Source organism: Rhinoraja longicauda, chromosome 7 (genome assembly GCF_053455715.1).
Source record: "Rhinoraja longicauda isolate Sanriku21f chromosome 7, sRhiLon1.1, whole genome shotgun sequence".
NCBI classification, from domain to species: Eukaryota; Metazoa; Chordata; class Chondrichthyes; order Rajiformes; family Arhynchobatidae; genus Rhinoraja; species Rhinoraja longicauda.
Window position 1 is genome coordinate 17,688,464 of NC_135959.1, and position 25,271 is coordinate 17,713,734.

The 25,271-nt window shown below is 48.0% G+C and overlaps 1 protein-coding gene across 1 annotated transcript in view; it reads right to left on the reverse strand.

The window, feature by feature from the left end:
- LOC144595117 (uncharacterized) overlaps positions 1-25,271 on the reverse strand; it is a 144,501-nt gene that overhangs the window by 73,797 nt on the left and 45,433 nt on the right. Inside the window, exons 5-9 of the mRNA XM_078402194.1 lie at positions 6,546-6,680; positions 4,387-4,431; positions 3,454-3,570; positions 1,123-1,191; positions 461-496 (exon numbers count right to left, since the gene is read on the reverse strand). Of these exons, the coding sequence (XP_078258320.1) occupies positions 461-496; positions 1,123-1,191; positions 3,454-3,570; positions 4,387-4,431; positions 6,546-6,680 (402 nt within the window). The remainder of the gene's footprint in view (positions 1-460; positions 497-1,122; positions 1,192-3,453; positions 3,571-4,386; positions 4,432-6,545; positions 6,681-25,271) is intronic.

The window sequence follows — 25,271 nt, forward strand, 5'->3', positions numbered from 1 at the left end:
GGCGAGGTGTTGATAGGGGAGAATGCTTGAACAGCAGGGTTAGTGGGAGAAGAGAGTCAGTGAAGAAAAGAGAGATTGGTGGAGAGAGAGAGGGAATTAACTGGGGGGGGGAATTGAATAGAAGGCTTACTGGGGAAGATGGACTAGGGAAGGGGTTAGTTGGGGGTAGAGGGTTTAATGGAAAGGGGGTGTTGGTGTGAGGGATGTTTGGGGGGATTTGGGTCCTTCATGTTCACTGAACGAGTGATTACTGAAAGTGTAGTCATATTCAGTTCCTGGATTCAGATGACGGAGCCTAGGCAGAAGCAGTTTATCCTCAGGATTGGCGGTGAGTATGTGCAGATCTTCTGGACAAGAACAGGGCCATACCACCAACAACTACCAACAACCTCAGCCCCCTCCCCTCCCAGTCCAAGTCAGGGCTCGGGTCATGCCCCTCCCATAAAGAACAAACACTTACCGGAAAACCGGGAATGCCTGGAACACCAGGACGACCCTGAGGAGATAAGGAGGATGTTAGGGCACGGCGCTTTTTGTCAGTGTCCTGCTGCCTGCTCCTGCCCTTGTCCAAACCCTTGACCATGCCCTTGACCATACCTTTGTCCATGCCTTTGATCATGCCCATCTCTATACCCTTGACCATGCCCATCTCTATACCCTTGACCATGCCCATCTCCATGACATTGACCATACCCTTGACCATGCCCATCTCCATGACATTGACCATACCCTTGACCATGCCCATCTCTATACCCTTGACATACCAATGACCATTCCCATGAACATGCCCATCTCCATATCCTTGACCATGCCCTTGTCCATACCCTTGACCATGTCCATCTCCATGCCCTTGACATACCCATGACCAAGCCCATCTCCATGCACTTGATCATGCCCTTGACTCCAAGGTCAGACCTGGGTCTGGAGCTGGATTTGGACCATGAGCTGCCCACTCTAGAAGTGATTGTGCCAGGCCGAGACCCAGGGTTGACCGAAGAGACCCACTCGGTCAATGAGTTGATGTTAAGATGCAGTGTCTGGTGGGGCCGCAGCAGATGACCCAACTCTGGTTACCCCCAGAGAGTGAACCCAGCTGTCAACCCAGTGAATGGTGGAACTCACCCTGTGGCTTTTGCCATCTACTGTGACGAGGAAAGTTTCACCTTTCTGGCCCTTCAGCCCGTGAGATCCCTACGGACACAAAACCAAAGACGTCAAAACCCTTGACGTTCACCTCTTTGCTGTGCGGCAGACTTCACATTTGCAACAATTCATCGTCGCGTCTACCGTCCCAGCAGCCATGTTTCTGAATAGGATCCACCCTCCTGACCTGAGAACTCAGGGACTGCCTTCGAACCCGGATTCACTGGCCGTGTCCTGTGATTCACTGGCCCTGCACCAGAATTTCACTGGGCCTAACTCGGGATCGTCTTCCCCAATCCTGGGATCGAACGCCCCTGTCCCAGGATTCCCAGCAGCCATGTTTTCAGATGGGATCCACTTCCCTGTCCTGAAAACATGGGAACGCCCCTATCTTCAGATCCACTGGCCCTGATCTGGGATATACTGGGCCTGTCCTGAGATTTTCTGGCCCTGTCCTGGGATCGACTGCCCCTGTCTCAGGATTCACTGGCACTGATCTGAGATTCTCTGGCCCTGTCTTAGGATTCATTGCTCCTGTCTATGAATTCATTTGCTCTATCCTGGGATTGACTGTACTTGTCCCAGGAGCCATGATTCCAGACAGGATCCACTTCCCTGTCCTGAAAACAAGGGGATGCCCCTATCCTCAGACCCACTGGCCCTGTCATTGTCCCTGTCCCGGAATTCTGTCCTTGTCCTGATGATTCACTCCTGTTGTCCCGGAATTCATTGGCCCTGTCCCAGATCCACTGCCCCTATCCCAGGAGTCACTCCTATTGTCTGTGGATTCTAGTCTCACCGACCTGTGTTTGGCCCATATCCCTTGAAACCTTTCCTATCTATGTACCTGTCCAATTTAACTAATACATTGTATTCTTTTAAACTTTAGTAATCATTTTATAATAAAACAGATCATTTAAAAGTGAAGAGAAGTAAAATTAAAATTCTGAACATTTGAAAATACGGGCAGGACCTACATTGTGAATGATCGGGCACTGGGAAGTGTTGCAGTGCAGAGGGATCTAGGAGTGCAGACTTTTGGCACATTGGCCTTCATCAGTCAGAGTACCGAGCATAGAAGTACAGAGGTCATGTTGCAGTTGTATAAGATGTTGGTGAGACTGCATTTAGAATACTCTGTTCAGTTCTGGGCACCATGTTATAGGAAGGATGTTGTCAAGCTGGAAAGTTCAGAGAAGATTCACGAGGATGTTGTCAGGACTAGAGGGTCTGAGCTATAGGGAGAGGTTGATTACGCTGGGTCTCTATTCCTTGGAGCGCAGGACGATGAGGGGTGATCTTATCGAGGTGTATAAAATCGTGAGAGGAATAGACCGGGTAGATGCGCAGAATCTCAGAGTAGGTGAATCGACGACCAAGGGACACAGGTTTTAGGTGAAAGGGAAAAGATTTAATAGGAATTTGAGGGGTAACTTTTTCACACAAAGGGTGGTGGGTGTATGGAACAAGCTGCCAGGGGAGGTAGTTGAGTCTGGGATTATCCCAACGTTTAAGAAACAATTAGACAGGTACATGGATAGGACAGGTTTGGAGGGATATGGACGAAACGCGGGCAGATGGGACTAGTGTAGCTGGGACATGTTGACAAGTGTGGGCAAATTGGGCCGAAGGCCCTGTTTCCACACTGTATCACTCTATGACTCTACGGATCAATGAAAATCTAGTTTTTAACTTTTTAGGGGTGCCAGTATGCCATACTTTGGTGTGGCATTAGACACATACACTAGTATGGCATACCGACACACTCACCAGTACAGAATACTAACACATACACTGGTATAGTATACCATGACAAAAAAAGCACTGGAGCGAGCAAAACTTGCAAAAGATGATTTGTTGAATGTGGAGGCTGGTGAAGTGGAAGGGGAGGATCAGGGGAAACCTGTCCCTGCTCTGTCCAGGAGGAGAGGGTGTGAGAGCAGAGGTCTGGAAATGGAAATGATGCAGTCAAGGGCTCTGACCGCTCTGGTCGAGGGTGGCCGTAGTTCAGGAACAAGGAAAAACCTTTCAGATGAACGTGGGTGGAAAGTCTCATCATCAGAGCAAATGTGGCAGAGACTCTGTAACACGGGGAATGGAATGGAGTCCTTGCAGTAGGAAGAAGGGCGGAGGTGTAGTCAAGAGAAGAGTTGGAACCTTTTACAAACCCAGCATAGGGCTGAATGGGCTGAATGGCCTCATGAATACTGTGATGCAGGGCCTTCCTCCGGTTTGCAATTGCAGTGTTAATCCCCTGATGCAGTGTTATTCCACGCTCCCCATGCAATGCATTAGACGACATGTACTTACAGGCCGGCCAGGCTGTCCCGAGAAGCCAGATGTTCCCCATTTACCGGCGTCTCCCCTGGTCCCATTGCAGCCATCTCGTCCAGGTGGTCCTCTGGGGCCATGCTGTCCTGGGTGGCCCTTTAACACAAGTTTCATCAGCAGAGTTACTCAGGCAGCTCAGTGTCCCACTGATAGCCCCAGCGCTTCACCCTCCCTCACACCCAGAGCTTCACACCACATACACTGTGGTGACCTGCTAGCACTGGGCCTCCGGGCCACCGGCAAGTAGATCAGCAAAAGGCAATTGGGTGGATCATTGCTTAGTAATTGTCCACATTCATCCCAGTGTTGGGAGTCTCACTGTTAGTAATCATTTCTTGATTAGTAAGGCATCAAGGATTACATGGATAAGGCAGGAGAATGGGGTTGAGAGGGAAAAATAGATCAGCCATGATCGAATGGCAGAGCAGACTTAATGGGCCGGATCGATTAATACTGGTCTTCTGTCCTTCTGGTCATCGGTCTTAGGTCTTAGCTATTGGGTATTGGGAATTGGGTATTGGGAATTGGGAATTGGGTATTGGGTCTTAGGTCTTAGCTATTGGGTATTGGGTCTTGCTTATTGGGTATTGGGTCTTGGGTATTGGGTATTGGGTCTTGGGTATTGGGTATTGGGAATTGGGTCGGGTCTTAGCTATTAGGTATTGCTTTTTTACTCATGGTCTCATAGTCTTGGGGTCTTATGAAGGATTGATTGGCATTTGTCCCAGCCTTCTACCCCACCCCCATCCCACCCTGGTCGGCTCCGCGTGATCCTGCCTCGCAAACCTTGCCCCTCACTCACCGTTCCCCGACCCGCTTCGTTCCTCTCGGTCCAGCCACAAAGGCTGAACCTCCCACGGCCCCCATACCTGGCCCTGAACTGCACTCTGGATCCAAAGACCAGAAACTCACCGGAATCCCGTCATTCCCTGCAAATCCAGGCACTCCCATCGGTCCCTGTTTAAAAAAAAGTAGTAAATAGATTGAGAGAGTTTGTGATGGAAAACATTAACCTCCATACTCGGAAGCCATCGGGGGGGTCGGAGCAGGGTTCTCCCCATAGACCACACGGCAGGGGATTTGGATGTGGACCCCCAGCATTCCCATTGAGGGAGGACTTAGCTCTGCTGCTGACACTTCCACTGGCCAAACTCCTAAGGTCCACCTGATGTAGAAGGCTTGGCGACAGAGAGTGTTGGGCTGTGGGAGAGCATTAATATACCATGATCATCATCACAGTCGCAGTGGCGCAGCGGAAGAGTTGCTGCCTTAAAGCGAATGCAGCGCTGGAGACCCGGGTTCGATCCTGACTATGGACTGCTGTCTGTACGGAGTTTGTATGTTCTCCCCGTGATCTGCATGGGTTTTTTCCGTGATCTTCGGTTTCCTCCCACACTCCAAAGATGTACAGGTTTGTAGGTTAATTGGTTTGGTAAATGTAAAAATTGTCCCTAGTGGGTGTAGGATAGTGTTAAGAATTGTCCCTATTGGGTATAGGATACTTCCAGTATAGTCCCTGGTAGACTCTTTGGAAGTGATGACCACAAGATACAAGATACAGTGGCCACCAGCCAGCCTCTCAGAGATCCCAGCGCACTCCCAACAAAAGGTAATTTAGAACGGAGATGAGGAAGAACTTTTTCAGTCAGAGAGTGGTGAAGGTGTGGAATTCTCTGCCTCAGAAGGCAGTGGAGGCCAGTTCGTTGGATGCTTTCAAGAGAGAGCTGGATAGAGCTCTTAAGGATAGCAGAGTGAGGGGGTATGGGGAGTAGGCAGGAACGGGGTACTGATTGAGAGTGATCAGCCATGATCGCATTGAATGGAGGTGCTGGCTCGAAGGGCTGAATGGCCTACTCCTGTCTATTGTCTATTGTCTATTGTCGGCAGAACTGGGGAAAGTGAGTTTAGTTCTAGTTTGGTTTGTCATTGTCACGTGTACAGTGAAAAGCTTTTTTGTTGCATGCTATCCAGACAGCGATAAGACTGTACATGATTTGTACATGGTTTAGAGGGATATGGTCAAATGCAGTTAGGCTGGACTAGTGTAGATGGGACATGCTGGCCGACGTGGGCAGGTTGGGCCAAAGGGCCTGTTTCCACGTGTAAGGCTCTATGATTCTATGATGACAATCAAACCATCCATGGTGTGCAGATACAGGATAAAGGGAATAACATTTAGTGTAAGATAAAATCCAGTAACGTCAGATTAAAGATAGTTTGAAGGTCTCCAATGAGGTAGATGGGAGGGCAGGACCGTTCTCTAGTGCAAACATTCGACTGGACTGGAATTTGGGGGATGAAAGTTTCACTCCTGAAACATGCCGGGGATGTGCTGCGGGTTCTCCAGTTGGTGCCGATTAAGACCCCAAACTAGGCAAGCTCCCAGGAGCCATCCTGAACCATGCATTAACCCATCTGTCAGTGCAGTGGCCAGCAATCTGGCTTTCTGTGCTCACGGGAAGGGTGCAGGAGTTTCCAGCTCAGTAGGGAGATTGGGGGAAAGTCAGTGCAGGTGTGATGGGGGTGGAGGGTGGGATTTGTTCTCCAATTGTATCGAGCTAAGGAAGAAACCAGGCTTAGACCCTGGACCCTGAATGACCATCCTGAAGAATGAAGGAGATCTTTCTGGGCCAAAGGGCCTGTTTCCACACTATTTGACTCAATGACTCTATCTTTCTGGCATGAGCCATCCACCAGCTTCAGCGAGGAAGGAGATTCCCAGAGCAGGTCTTGGAATAATTTGGTGTGTGGCTGCTTTTTGGGAAGGTGGGAGTGTGGGGGGGTGGGGGGGGGGGTTGGGTCCTCTGAGTCGCAAAGTTCTTGCTGGGGACACCAAGTGATCGAGGTAGTCTCTGGGATTGGTCAGAGGGCATATGGGGAGTGGGTGGAGATGCAGTGATAACCTTTCTAGTGGTTAGTTAGAGGAGGAAACGGCATAAGTTAGGCAGGTTCCTGAACAGAAGGACTGCTCCCTCGGTGCTCAGTGAGACCAGGACCTTCGGTGTGATCTCACTGGCTCTGCGGGATTGTTTCCCCGTCGGTGCTATGTTTACACGACGGTTCTGACTCACCTTGTCTCCGGCCTGGCCTGTCAGACCTTCGACCCCTCGGTGGCCTTTCGCTCCATGGTGTCCGGACACTCCCTGACGTCCGGTTGGCCCCTCTGGTCCCTGGGCTCCTCGCAATCCTGGAGACCCCGGACGGCCCTGGGGAAACAGAGGTGTGAGCTGGCTGCTGGTCGCATGTCATAAAGCATTCACAGTGGCAGGGCACTCAGGCACAGTCTAAACTCCACAGGAAACTGGGGCACAGTCTAAACTCCACAGGGCATTCGGGCGCAGTCTCACCCCCAGCAGGGCACTCGGGCACAGTCTCACCCCCAGCAGGCAGCTTTGGGTACATTCTCACTCCCAGCAGACCACTCTAGGTACAGTCTCAGCCCCAGCAGGCTTCTTCCAATACCTTTCACCCCCAACCGGACACTCAGGCACAGTCTCATCCCAGCAGGGACCTAGGCACAGTCTCAATCCCAGCAGGCAATATAGCCTCACTCCCAGCAGGCAGCTCCCAATATAGCCTCACTCCTAGCAGAGCACCCGGGTACAGTCTTACTCCCAGCAGGCTGCTTCCAATACAGTCTCACTCCCAGCAGGCTACTTCCAATATAGTCTCACTCCCAGCAGGCTGCTTCCAATATAGTCTCACTCCCAGCAGGCTGCCTCCAAAACAGTCTCACTCCCAAATATACTCACTGCCAGCAGGCTGCTCCCAATATAGTCTCACTCCCAGCAGGGCACTCCTGATACAATCTCACTCCCAAGAGGCTGCTCCAGGTGCAGACTCACTCCAAACAGACTACTCCAGTCTCACTCTCATCGGGGCTGCATCGAGTCTCACTCCCATCAGCGCCACTCCAAACATTATCTCATTCCCAATGTAGTCTCACTCTAAACATGGAAGGGCCATTCAGAAGCTAAATAACAGAGGTGGAGTAGCTGTTCCTGGGCCTGGTGGTGCGCACTTTCAAGCTTCTGTTCCATCTGCCCGACATGAGCAGGGAGAAGAAGGAATGACCAGGGTGGGACAAATCTTTGATTGTGTTGAAACAAGGAACTGCAGATGCTGGTTTACACAAAGGTCTGAAGTAGTCTCGACCCAAAACACCACCTATCCATCTTCCCCAGAGATGTTGCCTGACCGGCTGAGTTACTGCAGCACTTTGTGTCCTTCTTTGAGAAAGTTGGCTGTTTTTCCAAGGTAGCATGAAGTGTAGATTGAGTCAATGCTGGTGAGTCTGATTGGCCCTCGACAGAGAGTTGGTATTATTTACACCAAGGAACTTGAAGTTTTCTACCATTTCCACTTTGGCACCATGGTGATTCTATCCCCACCTCTCAGCTCCTCTGAACTTCAGTCGCCTATCCAACTGAAGGAAATAGAAACATAGAAACGTAGAAAAATAGGTGCGGGAGTAGGCCATTTGGCCCTTCGAGCCATGCAATATGATCATATCTGATCATCAAAAATCAGTACCCCGTTCTTGTTTTTTCCCCATATCCCTCGATTTCTTTCGCCCTAAGTGCTAAATCTAACTCCCTCTTGAAAACATCCAGTGAATTGGCCTCCACTCCCTTCTGTGGCAGAGAATTCCACAGATTCACAACTCTCAGGCTTTTCCTCATCTCAGTCCTAAATGGCCTACCCCTTATTCTTAAACTGTGACCCATGGTTCTGGACTCCCCCAACATTGGGAACATTTTTCTTGCATCTAGCCCGTCCAATCTTTTAAGATTTCATCATATGTCAGTCCCGCCGTCTCGGGAATTAACCAGGTGAACCTACGTTGCACTCCCTCAATAGCAATAATGTCCTTCCTCAAATTAGGAGACCAAAATTGCACACAATAAACCAGGTGTGTTCTCACTAGGACCCCGTACAACTGCTGTAGGACCTCCTTGCTCCTAAACTCAAATCCTCTCGCAATGTTAACATGCCATAAGCTTTCTTCACTGCCTGCTAACCTGCATGCTTACTTTCAGTGACTGATGTACAAAGACACCCAGGTCATGTTGCACCTCCCCTTTTTCCTAATCTGACACCATTCAGATAATAACTTGCCTTCCTGTTCTTGCCACTAAAGTAGATCACCTTACATTTATCCACAGGTGGCTGGGGGCCTGTCTTGTTCTGGGTACAGATCAGAGCTAATCTTAGATCAAAAGCTTGGGAAATGGGAAATCAAATCTAATACTGGAAGTGATTGAGTGAAGGTTTCTGGTGCAGTTTCTGGGCATTCCACAGGGTGGCGGAGTGATGCAGGGAATGAATGGGATCCGTCCCGTTCCAGTGAGACTCAGTGACCGCAGTAGAACCACGACCTCTGCCTTTTATGATGGTTCCTGTGTCCATGGACCCACTGCAGCAAGGACACCAATGCCCAGATGGGAGCGCCACATCTCCAGTTTCAAACTATTCTCCAGAACCACAGAAGGCAAGATCCAGACAATATTCCCAGTACCAGTGTCGAGGGAGCGCCACACTGTGAGAGGAGCAATGCTGAAAGAGCGCCACTCTCTCCCTCCCCCTCTCTCTTACCCCCCTCTCCCCCTGTCTCCCCCTCTGTCTCTACCCCCCTCTCTCCCTCTCTCCCCCTCTCCCTCTCTCTCCCCTCTCGCCTCCTCTCTCCCTCCCCATCTCCCCACCCTCTCTGCCCCCCTCTTTTTCTCCTCCTCCTCTCTCTCTCCCTCTTTCTCCCCTCTCACTCTCTCCCTCTCTCTCTGCCATCTCCCCCATCTCCCTCCCTCTCTCTCTCCCCTCTCTCTCGCCCCCTCTCTAACCCCCTCTCTCTCGCCTCTCTCTCTCTCTCCCTCTCCCCTCCCTCTCTCCCCCTCGCTTTCTCTCTCCCTCTCTCTCTTCCTCCTCTCCCTATCCCCTCTCACTCTCACCTCTCCCTCTCTCCCTCTCTCTGCCGTCTCCCCCCCCCCCCCCCCCCCAATCTCCCTCCTTGTCTCTCTCCCCTCTCTCCCCATCTCCTCTCTCTCTCTCTCTCTCCCAATCTCTCTCCCTCTTCCTTCACCTGCTGGAATTACCAGGCTGGAGTTGGTGATGGTGGTGACTGGGAGGAGGGGAGAACGAACTCTGGTGAAACCTCTCAATGACCAAAACATCTGTGAACTTCAGCTGGGAACATCTGTGAGAGATTAAACATCCCAGCAGCTGAGCAAGGTAATTTCAGCAAAAGACCCTTGGTGCCGGATTCCCAGAATTCCTGGTAAACACGCTGTTCGGGAACAGTTCACTTTGCCCAGTGAATTAACTCTTGAAGCAGCAAGCTCCAGTAGAAACCCGGGCAATGTGAGCAGACACCTCTCAGGTGGTGGGTCTTGGCAGATTCTCAGGAACAGGGGTAGACTGGAGGCCTTACTTACCCTGTCCCCACCCCTCCTTTACTCTCACCCCATCACTCTCTTCCCTCCTTTCTTTCTCTCCCTCTCCCATCACCTTTTATATCCCTCTCTTTTTCTCTCTCCCTGCCCATTGTTCCCACTTCTAATCCTCTCATTACCCATTTTTCTCACCTCCTCCTTTCTGTTCCTCTCTCCCTGCCTCTTTCTCCCATTGAAGATAGACATAAAATGCTGGAGTAACTTAGCGGGTCAGGCAGCATCTCTGGAGTGAAGAAAAAGGTGACATTTCGGGCCGAGAACCTTCTTCAGTCTGAGAGTCAGGGAAGAGGGAAACTGGAGAAATGGAAGGGTACAAAGAGAATGAAAGGTGTGAAAATGACATCAAAGCAGAGGCTGCTCAAGGAAATGTAGAATGGTTCAGTGTTGTCTGAGGGGAAGGTGACAATGAGGCCTATGAACAGTAAAATGAATCAGGCGAGTCTGGGTTAAAACATGGCCGTACAGCGAGAGAGGAGGAGGAATCACAGAGGAGGAGCAGCGAGAGAGGGTGTGGCAGAACACTCATCAGAGAGAGGACGATAACTTCTTCAAAGTAGGTATACCATGAGGAGATTTTGCAGTGGAACAGATGAAGGAACTGCAGATGCCAGTTCACACTGAAGATAGACTGAATGTCTGCATCTCAACAATGAATAGAAAATGTTGGATGTAGGTGAGATGCTGAATAACCAGAGCTGTCAGTGCAGGGACCCCACTGTGGTTACACAGTTTTACCATGGTACACAGTCTCACCATGGTACCCAGTCTCACCCCGGTATCCAGTCTCACTGCGGTACACAGTCTCCGTGGTACCCAGTCTCACCGCGGTATCCAGTCTCACCGCGGTACCCAGTCTCACCGCGGTACACAGTCTCACCGCGGTACACAGTCTCACCGTGGTACCCAGTCTCACCGCGGTATTCAGTCTCACCGCGGTACACAGTCTCACCGTGGTACCCAGTCTCACCGCGGTATTCAGTCTCACCGCGGTACACAGTCTCCGTGGTACCCAGTCTCACCGCGGTATCCAGTCTCACCGCGGTACACAGTCTCCGTGGTACCCAGTCTCACCGCGGTACCCAGTCTCACCGCGGTACACAGTCTCACCGTGGTACCCAGTCTCACCGCGGTACCCAGTCTCACCGTGGTACCCAGTCTCACCGTGGTACACAGTCTCACCGCGGTACACAGTCTCATTTGTGTACACGATCTCCTTGATTCACAATCTCACTGTGATATTCTTTGGTTCTTGCAGACAATGCAGGTGTTAGAAAAGCTATTTACATTATTGTTTATTGACTGGTAGAATTCAATAGGGAGGTCGTGCTTCAGTTACACAAGACCATGTCTGGAGAACTGTGACCGCCACTGCTCTCTGTATTCAGAAGGATGTTGCCAGAACATAGAACAGTACTACACAGGAACAGACCCTTCATCCCACGATGTAAGTGCTGACTATGACACCAATTTATAGTAATCTAATTGCCTCCACATGATCCGTTTCCCTCCATCTCCTGCCTCCTCGTGTGTCTTTCGAAATACCTCTTAAATATTGTTATGGTATCTGCTTCTCATATCTTGTCTGGTGACGCATTCCAGGCACTTCTGTCTCTCTGTAAAACAATTTGTCTCGCATATTTCCTTTAAACTTTCCACCTCTCATCTTAGATTTATGCTCTCTGGTATTTACCATTTCCATCTGGGGAAAAAAAAGACTTTGACTGGCTACCATACAGTGCCCTCCATAATGTTTGGGATAAAGCCCATCATTTATTGATTTGCCTCTGTACTCCACAATTTGAGATTTGTAATAGAAAAAAAACACATGTGGTTAAAGTGCACATTGTCAGATTTTAATAAAGGCCATTTTTATACATTTTGGTTTCACCATGTAGAAATTACAGCTGTGTTTATACAGAGTCCCCCCATTTCAGGGCACCATAATGTTTGGGACACATGGCTTCAAATGTGTTTGTAATTGCTCAGGTGTGTTTCATTGCCTCCTTAATGCAGGTATAAGAGAGCTCTCAGCACCTAGTCTTTCCTCCAGTCTTGCCATCACTTTTGGAAAGTTTTATTGCTGTTTATCAACATGAGGACCAAAGTTGTGCCAATGAAAGTCAAAGAAGCCATTATGAGACTGAGAAACAATAAAACTGTTAGAAACATCAGCCAAACCTTAGGCTTACCAAAATTAATTGTTTGGAACATCATTAAGAAGAAAGTGAGCACTGGTGAGCTTACTAATCGCAAAGGGACTGACGTCAGGGGAGGGGGCGGGACAAAGATAGATCTTCCCGAAGATCTATCCAAAATGTCACCCATTCCTTCTCTCCCGAGATGCTGCCTGACCTGCTGAGTTACTCCAGCTTTTCATGTCTACCTTCGGCACACCACTAGTCACAGGCCACCAGTCCAAGAAGCAACCTTCTACCATCACCTTCTGCTTCCTTCCATGAAGTTAATTTTCTATCCATTCAACTATCTCTCCTTGGATTCCATGCAACCTAACCTTCCAGAGTAGCCTACCATGTGGAACCTTGTCAAATGCTTTGCTGAACTTCATATATACAACATCTACAGCTCTGCCCTCATCAACCTATTTGGTCACGTCTTCTAAAAAATCAATCAGATTTGTGAGACATGACCTTCCATGCACAAAACTATGCTGACTATCCCTTATCAGCCCTTGCCCATTTGAATGCATGTATATTCTATCGTTCAGAATAATCTAGTAACTTTCCAACTACAAATGTTAAGCTCACTGGCCTATTGTTCCCAGCATTTTCCCTAGATGCCCTTATTGAATAGAGGCACAACATTTCCCACCCTAATGTTCTTAAAGAGACACAACACTTCTTCCTTCTTGATGCCCGAGAATATCAGCATATCATTCCCTTAATATCACAATGCCCACAGTGCATACTGTTGCAAACTACACATTTAGTATCTCGTTCACTTTCTCTGGTTCCAGGTATAAATTCTCTCCTTTGTCCTTGACTGGTTTTACCCTCTCCCTCAATACCTTCTTGTTTTTAATGTATGTACAACATACAATGAGATTTTCCTTCATCCTACTTGCCAGGAACATTCCATGGCTCCTTTCAGCCCTCCCAATTCCCTGCGTGAGTTCTTTCCCGCTTCCTTTGTATTCCTCAAGGGCCCGGTCAGATTTCAACTTCCTAATCCTTAGAAACGCTTCCTTTTTCTTTTTGACTAAATTTACAACATCTCTCACTGTCCTGAACCTTTCCATCTTTGCCTTTTTTCCTCCAAGGAGCATATTGGTTCTGAATTCTGACCAGATGGCCTTTAAATAACTTTCACATGTCAAATGTGGATTTACGCAATAATAGCTGCTCCCAATCTACTCTCAGCAGCTCCTGCCTGGTAAAGTTATCATCTAACTTTCCCCAATTCTGCAGTCTTTCCCAAGGGACACTCTTATCCATAAGCATGCCAAAATGATAAGTAATGCAGTTATTTATGATTGCTGATCTCAAAATGCTCTTTTGCTGGAACTCCGATCACCTAGCAAGGCTTATTTTTCAGTACAAGGTCTAGTGAATCCTTCTCCTTGCTCAGAATATCTACATACCGTGTCAGGAAATCCCATGGATATACCTACGAAGTATAGTCCCATCTAAGCCTCTGGCACTGAGGAAGTTCTGGTCAATATTGGGAAATTAAAGTGATTCATAAGTTCATAAGTTCTAGGAGCAGAATAAGGCTAGTCAGCCCATCAAGTTTACTCCACCATTCAATCATGGCTCATTATCTTTCCCTCTACCCCATTCTCCTGCCTTCTCCCCATAACCACTGACACCTGTACCAATCAAGAATCTATCAATCTCCGCCTTAAAAATATTAATTGACGTCCTCTACAGCCACCTGTGGCAATGAATTCCACAGATTCACCACCCTCTGACTAAAGAAATTCCTTCATATCTCCTTTCTAAAGGTACGTCCTTTTATTCTGAGGCTAGGGCCTCTAGTCCTGGACTCTCCCACTAGTGGAAACAACCTCTCCACATTCACTCTATCTGGGCTTTTCACTATTTGGTAAGTTTCAACGAGGTCCCCCCCCTCATCCTTCTAAACTCCAGTAAATACAGGCCCAGTGCCTTCAAACGCTCAACATATGTTAACCCTATCATTGCTGAGATCATTCTCATAAACCTCCTCTGGACCCTCTCCAATGTCAGCACATCCTTCCACGGATATGGGGCCCATACTGCTCACAATACTCCAAATGTAGTCTGACCAGTGCCTTATCGAGCCTCAGCATTGCATCCCTGTTTAGGCATCCCTCTCAAAATAAAGGCCAGCAATACATTAGCCTACAATTCACTTCACTACAGCTATCCTGCTGCTTTTACATTTTTCCATGCTCTGCCTACGTATCTGTTCTTCTATCTGATGGCTAATGGAAGGCCTTATGTATAATCCCATAATAATGATTACACGTCTCTTATTCATGAGCTCTAGCTATATTGCTTCAGTGGATTACCTCTCGGAAATGTCTCTCTAGGGTCGACTATGGCATTTTCCTTGATCCTAGTGCAGCTCCTCCATTTCCTTTACATCCCTTTCCATCACATTGGTACGTTGAGCCCCCAGCCCTGAACCTCTCACAAGCAAGTCTCTCTAATGGTTATATTATAGTTCCATACACGAATAAAAGCTCGAAATTCATCTGTCTAACCGTTAATATTCCTTGCATTGAAATTAACACACTTCAGCCTATCAGTCTTGCTGTATTCATGAACCAGGGATTGGAAGGGAGTTTCAGGGTACAGGCAACGGAAGGTGGAGAGAGAGAGGCCAGGAAGGAGAGGGAGTTCCAGAGCTCAGAGACCAGGCAAAGTAAAGTCTGGCCATGTGGTGGAGTGATGAGAAATTGAATGATTTTGAAGATTCGTTAGATAGAGCTCCAGGGGCTAGCAGAATCAAGGGATATGGGGAGAAGGCAGGCACAGGTTACTGATTGTGAATGATCAGCCATGATCACAATGAACGGCGGTGCTGGCTCGAATGGCCAAATGGCCTCCTCCTGCACCTATTTTCTATGTTTCTATGTTTCAATGTTTCTATTCGGTAATTAAGGAAAGGTTTTGTGTGAACTCCGATTCACAGAGGGCCCAAGGTGGAGATGGGCCATGGCGGGTGTGTGTTGGAACAGTGATCATGTTGGGGGGTTGGGGGAAGGGGAGTGGTAACTGGGTGATATGGGGAGTATTGATAGAGGTGAAGGGATAAGTGACGAGGAGCACTGTGACATGAACAGAGGGCAGAGAGAGCTCTGAATCTGTGATTTTCAAACAGGATATCACCTTGACCCCATCTCCTATGCCTGTGCTGTCTAAGCACCACAGACTGTGGGCGTAGAAATTCCAGCAACACTGTCCTCTCCCTTTCCCCTTCCCTCTGCTCAACTGCCTCCCACTTAGCACTGCATTGATTTAATAATTCTCATCCCTGTTTCCACAATCTCTCCCATCCCACTGCCCCAGAAGGGCAGCAAAGTGGCGCAGCGGTAGAGCTGGTGCCTAACAGCGCCAGAAACCCGGGTTCGATCCTGACTATGGGTGCTGTCTGTACGGAGTTTGTACGTTTTCCCTGTGACCACGTGGGTTTTCTCCAGGTTCACTGGTTACCTCCCACACTCCAAAGACGTACAGGTTTGTAGGTTAATCGGCTTCGGTAAAATTGTAAATTGTCTCTAGTGTGTAGAATAGTGCTAGTGTAAGGGGATCGCTGGTCGGTGTAGACTCGGTAGGCCGAAGGGCCTCTTTCCACACAGTATCTCTAAAGCCTAAAAGTTTAAACTTGTTCAGATCAAATCTGGACTCTTACAAATCCACCTTTCCATCATTTGCTTCTCCCTGCTCCAACCTCCCTGCTCCAACCTATTTACCACTAGCAGCATCCATCTTGCCTCGGCCCCCAGCTCTGGATTCTCTCCACACTTATCCGCCTCTCCCTCCCCCTTCCACCCCCCTTCTATTGCATGGGTCTCGAGCTCTGGCACTCTCCGCTCACACCTCTCCCACTCTTGAAAATCCCTTCTGAATCCTCTGGCTTTGTCTGAGGATCAAGTCACCTGTCCCAACATCTCATAATGTGGCTCGATGTCAGAATCTGTTTGATATTTGTGGAGCGCTGGGATATTTTCCAGTTAGCGTGGAGTGTGATTACTCAACACCGCTCCTGCTGATCAACAGGGGGATAAGCCATTAGCGTTGTGGGAAATTGGACCCACCATCAATGTTAGTGAGAAGCCCAAATGACCAATACAGTTGGAAGGAAAAACTAAATAACAAAACATCTGTCTTGTGAAATTGACCTGTTTTTAATGGCAGGTCATGTTTTAGTAACGTAGAACATAGAATATAGAACAGGACAGGACAGGAACATGCCCTTTGGGCCACAATATCCGTGATGAAATTGATGCCAAGTTAAATTTTAGTTTAGTTTGGATGGATACAGCATTGAAATAGGCACCTCGGCCCACCGAGCCCATGCTGACCATCCATCACACATTCACACTAGTTCTGCTATCCCTCTTTCTTATTGGCTCCCAACACACTGGAATTAATTTCACAGAGGACAATCAAGTTACAAACACACTTGTCTTTGGGATATGGGAGAAAAGTTAAACACTTGGAAGAAATCCTCACTATCACAGGGATAATGTGCAAACTCTACACAGACGACATCCAAGGTCAGGATCGAACCCAGGTGTTCGTGAGGGATTGTGAGGCAACAGCTCCACCAGCTGCACCACTGTGCTGTCACTAATCTCCACTGCCTACACGTGTCCTATATTCCTCCATTCCCTGCACATCCTTGTGCCTATCTAAAAGCCTTGTGCTGCTGGCAAAGGAGACTGCTAGCACAATGATATCCCAGAGACCAAGGCCAGAGGGGCAAAGACCAATGGTACTCTCCCAAATGAGCAGTGAGGAGGTTTGAGTGCATTACTGTAGAATCGAGGAACTTCAGATGCTGGTTGATATACAATTTAAAGAAAGGTTTTGACACAGAACCTCACCTATCCATGTACTCCAGGGATGCTGCCTGACCTACTGAGCCATACCAGCACTTTGGGTCTTAGGGTGCATTACTGTTCACTTAATCTGCAAACACCAATGAACCTAATGTGTAGCTTGGATTAGCATATGTGCACACGTAGCTGGGGATCAATGAGCTGACATTTCACATGAACCTAGGATCGACGTGCTTGCTGTTGATGTACGGAGGAGTATCAATGCGTTTAAGTACACTTAAGCTTTTGTGGACGGGGTTAATTTAGAGTTAAACTCATTTTAACTGCAGTGAAAAGTTGGTACCTTTCCTCGCCCACGACATTCCTCAGCATTTCCTCTGGAATTTATTTCACAAAGGCCCTCCGTTAATGACAAACCCGTTTGTCTGGGATTTTTCCAGCATTGCTGATCTTAGCATTGTTACATTCCTCTCCCATCCTTAAATCATATGCAAACGAGTGTCCATTAGCTGAGAACCCTTGCTGGCTTGTGTCAAAGGTTTCATCCGCCCACGCTCTGAGGAAATCTCTGATTCCCTGTCCCCAGGCGCGGATTTTGGAGACTTATTCAGCTGAGGAACAGTACAAGAGTGGGCGGAGGCCAAAATCGCAATGTCCCAGCATTTGTCCTTGGCAACACCACTACACTTCCTCTCCCACAGTCTTCCCCCATCTCTCTCCGCAGGGATTTTTGAACATGTCAAAGAGTTAAAAAAAAACCTGAAACCTGGAAGCTGGTAATCCTGCAGATCGAGACACACAAACTAAATACAGATCCCTGGAAGAATCGTAATCTGCACAGAAGCCCAGGGCGCCGAGTTTTGAAGGGTTTGGTTCAAAAGGGGTGGATCTGAAGACTGCGATCTGCCTGACCCGCTGAGTTACTCCAGCATTTTGTGGACATCAGTCTGAAGAAGGGTCTCGACCCGAAACGTCACCCATTCCTTCTCTCCAGAGATGCTGCCTGACCTGCTGAGTTACTCCAGCATTTTGTGATACCTTTGATTTGTACCAGCATCTGCAGTTATTTTCCTACGCGATCTCCTTGTTATTGCATTGTTATTCATTGCTGTGTGTGTATGTGTGTATGTGGGAGTGGTGGGGAGGGGGGTAAAGGAAGTGAACGAGATGTGGAGAGGGAGTAGGATTAGACCAGGTGGGATATTAAAGTGTGTGGAGAGTGAGTGAGTGGGGTTAGACTGGGTGGGATATTAAAGTGTGTGGCGAGGGAGGGTGGGATTAGACGTGGTGATACATTAAGGTGTGTGGAGAGGGAGGGAGTGAGGTTAGACTGGGTGGGATATTAAAGGGTGTAAAGGGGGAGGAAGTGACATTGGATAAGGTGGTTCCTGGTGAAGAGAAAACCCAGGGGTACCTTGTGCCGACGGTTGAGACTCCAGAGCTCAAGCTTGGTCTGGCAGCTTCATGATCCAGTGTCCAAACACATCGTGGCTCATTGATTACCTTGTGTCTGCACAACCCCAGCCAACTGACGCAGCCTGTTTTACTTGGATTTGCTCTTTGAATTTACGCTTCAATCCTTATCGCATTACCACGTCGGCTGGTTCCCATGGCGATGGCCAAAATTTCAAACTGAGACCATTTGAAACGCTTTCATGTCGGTCCTGGGGAAAAGTTTGGAATTGTGCTCCTATCCCATCACGTAAATCGTAAAATATCACGGTGTGGGTGGATAAACCTCTGAGGCACTGAGGAATAGATCCCAGGGACATATCCCAAACCACAGTCACTCAGATCTACTTAGTTCATCCCCACTGGGGGAGGGAATTAACCCCAACCCACTTCCATGTGAGGAAAAGATGTTCCCGATCACATGTGTAGGAAGGAACTGCAGATGCTGGTTTACACTGAAGACTGACACAAAATGCTGGAGTAATTCAGCCGGACAGGCAGCATCTCTGGAGAGAAGGGATGGATGACGTTTCGGGTCGAGACCGAAATGCCACCCATTCCTTCTATCCAGAGATGCTGCCTGTCCCGCTGAGTGACTCCAGCATTTTGTGTCTATTCTTCATCACATGGCAGACTCGATTCGGGTTGTGCAAATTCCCACACCCCCTCTCATTGGGTGGTGTACCTCTTACCCTGGACAGCTATGCTTGACCAGGCCAACCCTACAATGCCACCAGGACTGTGGGCCTTCATGTTCAGGTCAAGAACCCTGCACTTGCAAACTGGGACTTGGAAATTTTGACAGGGTTGCCAAAACCGGCGACTCTGTGTACTGTCTCAGTGTACTACTCTTGCTATCCACTTTGATGCTGTAACACCGTAAATTTCCCTGGTGTGCGACGAATAAAGGAATATATTATTATTATTACTGCTATACACTTGTACTGTATCTGAGATGCCTATCTAAGATGTATCTAAGTGCTTATGTATAGTGATACTTGAACTGTACACAAAGATAAATTTCACTGTACCTAAGTGCACATGACATATAAAGCACCAAGCATCTCCCACCCTCTAATGCAGTAAGCCACTAACCACCCTCTCTTTCCAAATTGCCAATAAACTAACAGAAGTGTGGAGAGAGTAGGGATGTGGGATTAGCCAGAGGGGGAGAGGATGTGGGATTATTTGGAGAGTACAGTGAGATTAATTAAAGAGAGTGTGGAAATGTGATTAATCGGAATGATCAGGGAAATTGGATTGATTGAAGTGGATTATTTGCAGAAACCCATTAACAGACCTGGCCAAGGTTCAATTGGGTGTATCAGCTTTCTTTGGGTGTGAAGACTCACTGCAGAAAGACCTTGGTCTAGGCTTCAGTCGGCTCCTAATGCTGGCTCTGGCTGAGCAATTGCCGAAAGACAGCACCATGGCTGGTACAGAGGGTGTCTGTGCTCAATCCATAAGGAAGGCCTCTCCTTCACAGAAACCAGGAACAACTTAGGCTGAAGAAGAAGGGTCCCAACTTGAACAGTCACCTATCCATGTTGTCCAGAGATGCTGCCTGATCTGCTGAGTTACTCCAGCATGTTCTGTTCCTTTGTGTAAACCAGCATCTGCAATTCCTGTTTCTGGCCGTGCTGTGCTGAGGGTGGGGTAGGGCTGAGGGTGTAGGGCTGAGGGTGGAGTAGGGCTGAGGGGAGTGGAGGGCTTAGGGGAGCGGAGGGCTGAGGGGGGTGTAGGGCTGTGGGGGCAGGGCCTAGAGATGGAGTAGGTCTGAGGGTGGCTGAGGCATGGAGAAGGGCAGAGAGTGGAGTAGGGCTGAGGGTGGAGTAGGGCTGAGGGTGGCTGAGGCATGGAGAAGGGCAGAGAGTGGAGTAGGGCTGAGGGTGGAGTAGGGCTGAGGGTGGAGCAGGGCTGAGGGTGGAGTAGGAGTGAGGGCGGCTGAGGGATGGAGAAGGGCTGAAAGGGGTGGGGGGGACTGAGGGAAGTAGTAGGGCAATGCTAATGGAGTATGCTAATGGAGTAGAAACTGGCCATTTATACCTCAAGCCCAGTAAAATCAATGCTGATGTGACTACAACCTCAATACCTCCCCTCCTTGGCTATCAAGCTTATCTCGCTCTGCCTTAAAAATACTCAAGGCTGCTGTTTATGCTGCCCTTTGAGAGTGTCAAAGATTAACAATGTTTTGAAAGTTTTTCAAAAATCGCTGTAACTGAGCGCTCTCTTATGTTTCAACGGTGACACTAGTTTTGAATTTTCCTGACCAGTTCATGGAATGTCCTCTCCACAGCCACCCTGCCCAGACCTCCATGGATCCTCAATCCATCTCTCATGCAGGGCTGGTATCCACCTGTCCACCTTTCCTCACAAGGCAACCTGCCCATTCCGATTAATGGACCAGAAAGCCTCATCTGAACCGCTTCCAAACTGCTTCCTTAAATAAGGAGACAAACGCTGTACACAGGCCTCCAGATGTGATCTCACTGATGTGTTATGTAACTCATCAACTTGGTATTGAGCCAAAATAGCACGCAGCTGGGCTCATGTAATTTGATGTGTGTCTCACGGTCTTTTTTTATCCGTGACTCCAATTTGTGTCTGGAACATCTGGTCAATGCTGGGGAAGGGCATCTGGTTATTGGGGAAGTGCAGGGCTCAGGGCTAAGGGTTCAGGGAGGATTATGGATTAAGGAGAAGGGAGATGAGAATGAGAGGGTAAATACAGAGGGAGCGTGGCACTGTGAGAGGGGCAGTGCTGTGGGTGTGCCGCATTGAGGGGCAATGCTGTGGGTGTGCCACACTGTGAAAGGGGCAGTGCTGAGGGAACTCACCACTGAGGGAGGGGAAGTATTGAGTGAGCATTGTACTATGGGAGGAGCAATGCTGAGGGACTGCAGAACTGTATGAAGGTCTGGGCCTGAGGGAATGTCGCATAGACAGAGGATCAATGAGGTGGGAAATGCAAACCTGAACCCACAATCACTCTTTCAGGTAAAGATATGCCTGATAACATTCTCAAGACAGTGAAAATGAGAGGTGGAACCATCGTCGTCCCACTGATTCAAATTTGGGTCTGAGGTAACATTTGAGTCAAAGGTGGGGGTAAGTATTCCCCAAAACACAGCCTATGCTCTTCTCTTTGTCGCAATACTGGCGCTGAGCAACTTCCACCAACCTTACTGTGTGCCATGCGGAAAAGCAGAAAGCTCGCTTGCCATTCCTGTCATCGGTAGTGGCACGGTGGCGCAGCGGTAGAGTTGCTGCCTTACAGCGCCAGAGACCCGGGTTCGATCCTGACTACTTGTGTTGTCTGTACGGAGTTTGTATGCTCTCCCTATGACCACATGGGTTTCTCCGGGTATTTCAGTTTCCTCCCACACTCCAAAGACAGGTTTATAGGTTAATTGGCATCGGTAAAAATTGTAAATTGTCCGTCAGTCAATAGGATTGTGCAAGTGTATGGGGACCGTTGGTCGGTGTGGACATGGTGGACCAAAGGGCGTGCTTTAGAGTATCTCTAAACTAAAGTCAACTAATCTGTCATTCAGCATATCTGCCGATCAGTGGCTGCAGCTGGGGATCTCTGTGGCCTTTTGGCCACTGTGCCTAATGGGGGAAACCAGCCAAACAGCAGCCACAACAAGGTGCTCAAGTATTTCCCATCAGATTATGTTCAGTATTTGGAATTGATGGGAACCAGTCCGGCCTTTCCCACAACTCACACTGCACTTGGCAGTGTCGTGGAGCAGATACATGGTGACAGAGCCCCGTACAGTTTCCAACAGGGTCCCCAGAGTCAGGCAAAATTACACACCATCTCTCTAATCCAATCAAAATCCAAGCCACTGACATCACTGCATGGGCAGTGTCCCCGGAATCTCAGTGAACACGAGCTCACGCCGAGAGATTTGGAGCTATTCTGTGACTTTTATAGAAGCTAATTCATATAAATTTCAACAATGCAAAGGGCAGTTTAACCTAGCCCAGATGTCAGCAAAATGGATCCTGGTTCATCAAGCAGTCATGAGTTGGGATTGTTGGTGTTAAAAAAGAAAATGTCTGGGGTTTCAAACAATAGGTGTATGGTAGAGAACATATTGCCTGGTTATTTATGGACAGGTTCAGCAATTCAAATGCCCAAGAACAAAGGAGTGTACGGAGTATGGTAGACATTGCACCATCCATCACAGGTACTGACCACCCCACCGTCGCAGGCATCTATAGGAGGTGCTCCCTCAAAAAGGCAGCCAACATCATCAGCGACCCACATCTCCCTTGCCACGCTCTCATTTCGGAACTACCATTGGGAAGATGGCACACGAGCTTGAAATCCATGACCACCAGGTTCAAAAACAGCTTCTTCCCACAACCATCAGGCTCTTGAGCACTACACAATACTAACTACCTCAGCAACTATGATCTTCTATAGACTTGCACAATGGGATTTGGTTTTGCACTGTTATGGCTACCTAGTCTTTCTGTTATTAATTTATTATACTGTTGATTATTAAATATTATGTGTGTTGTTGCATTAACAGGCCTGTTACGCTGCAGCAAGTAAGAATTTCATTGTTCCTTTGCCAGTAATATGACAGTTGAACATTCTTGACTTTTGACTCACTAAAAGCTTTGTTATTTACAGTCTTGGATCCATCCCCTCATTCCCAATCGTTTCCAGTAATCTCAGTCAGTGGCCTCACTACCTGATATTAGGCCTAAAGCCTTGGAATTCCTGTTTTACTTCCTCAGGGCAAGCCATCGAGTCGTAAAGTCATACAGTACAGTAACAGGCTCTTTGGCCAAACTTGTCTATGCTGACCAGATGCCCATCTGCCTGTATCTGGCCCACATCCATCTAATCATGTGGAGGAAGGAAGTGCTGATACTGGTTTATCCTGAATATAGTCACAAAATGCTGGAGAAAGGGCTCAGGGTTTGGAGAGGAGTTCTGACCCGTAACATCGCCTGTTCCTTTTCTCCAGAGATGTTGCCTGACCCACTGAGTTACTCCAGCATTGTTTATCTTCCATCTAAACTTTCCAATGGCAGCTAACTCTATTAATCTACCACCCTCTGTGTGAAAAGGTTACCTCTCAGATTCTTGGTAGATCTTTCCCCTCTCACATTCAACCCATGTCTTCCAGTTCTTGGTTCCCCAAACCTGGGCAGAAGACTATGAGTATTCACTGTTACAAAAGGTGGTGAACACTGCCCGGTCTATCAAGATTACTAACATCCTCACCGTTGAAGAGATCTATAGGAAGCACTGCTTCAAAAAGGCAATCAGCATCTTCAAGAATCTACACCACACTGGCCATACTCTCATTTCACTCCTGCCATCGGGAAGAAGCTACAGGATTCCTAAAACTGTGACCTCCAGGTTCAGGGACAGCTTCTTCCCAACAACCATCATGATCTTGTTCCAACTAAACTACAAACTATGAACTGCGTTGGTTACACGAGGGGCTTCACGCATATGTTATGCATTAGTATGGGTTTTTTCAAATTTATTCAACATTTTTGTTTATTGTGCTATCTACGAATATTGTTTTTACAGACCTGTTATGCTGCCGCAAGTAATAGTTTCACTTTTCCGTTTTCAGTACATGTGACAATCAATCACTCCCGACTCCTGGCTCCACCCTTGACCATGGATAGGGGGCATTTTGGGTCTGGATCCTTCTTCAGTTACTCCAAAACCTTGTGCCTTTTGTTTTGTAAAACAGCATCTGGAATTCCTTGAGTATACATCGCACAGCACAGAAACTGGCCCTTGGGCCAATCCTGTTCATGCCCACTGAGGTACTTATCTAACACAAACTGCTGGAGTAACTCAGTGGGTCAGGCAGCATCAGTGGAAGGAATGGATAGGCAATGATTCAGGTGGGGACCTACTAGTTCCATTTATCCACTGGAGCCGTCTATGTCTCGGTGAATCAGCCACTGCTTGTTCAGATACTCGAGTTGAGGAGTTTATTATCACGTGTACCGAGGTACAGCAAAAAGCCTTTGTTCTGTGTTATCCAGTCGGGGGAAAGACAATGCGTGATTACAATCGATTGCTTGTGATTACTTGTTAGATGTTGTGGGAGTCTCTATGTCCACACACTCACACAGATTTCAACCGTCCTCAGGGTAAATATAATTAATGTAATCCGGGGAGGGCCTGGCCTGGTGGAATTAGTTGTAGCGGGAATGTTGACCATGTCGGCATGGTGTCGGAGCCTTGAGCAAAGGTCCGACTGTTCCCAGCCCTTGACCTGTGCGAGTGTTCGGTGCCTTGGCTGCTCTCCCAAAACACAGGATAGAACTTTATCCAAGTTGACTCGCGTCTTGAAATCTCGGTCATTGCCATGGGACAAAGTTCACTGGATTCCCCGTGGACGTTGTTCAACTGAGGTCTCTGATTTCAATTACTGATCCCGGTTTATCCAGCGCCCTCGCACATGACCTCACTCCCATTAACATTTCAAGAAAGAGTGCTTTGAACTTTCAATGGTAAATTTCAGTCTTTGACATCCTAAACCTCTCAACAGCTTTAACTGTATTCAATGAGAGATTCTGGGGATAGCAGCAGATTATCTCTATATATAGTGCCCTCCATAATGTTTGGGACAAAGACCCATCATTTATTTATTTGCCTCTGTACTCCATAATTTGAGATTTGTAATAGAAAAAATCACATGTGGTTAAAGTGCCCATTGTCAGATTTTAATAAAGGCCATTTTTATACATTTTGGTTTCACCATGTAGAAATTACTGCAGTGTTTATACATAGTCCCCCGTTTCAGGGCACCATAATATTTGGGACACAGCAATGACATGTAAATGAAAGTAGTCACGTTTAGTATTTTGTTGCATATCCTTTGCATGCAATGACTGCT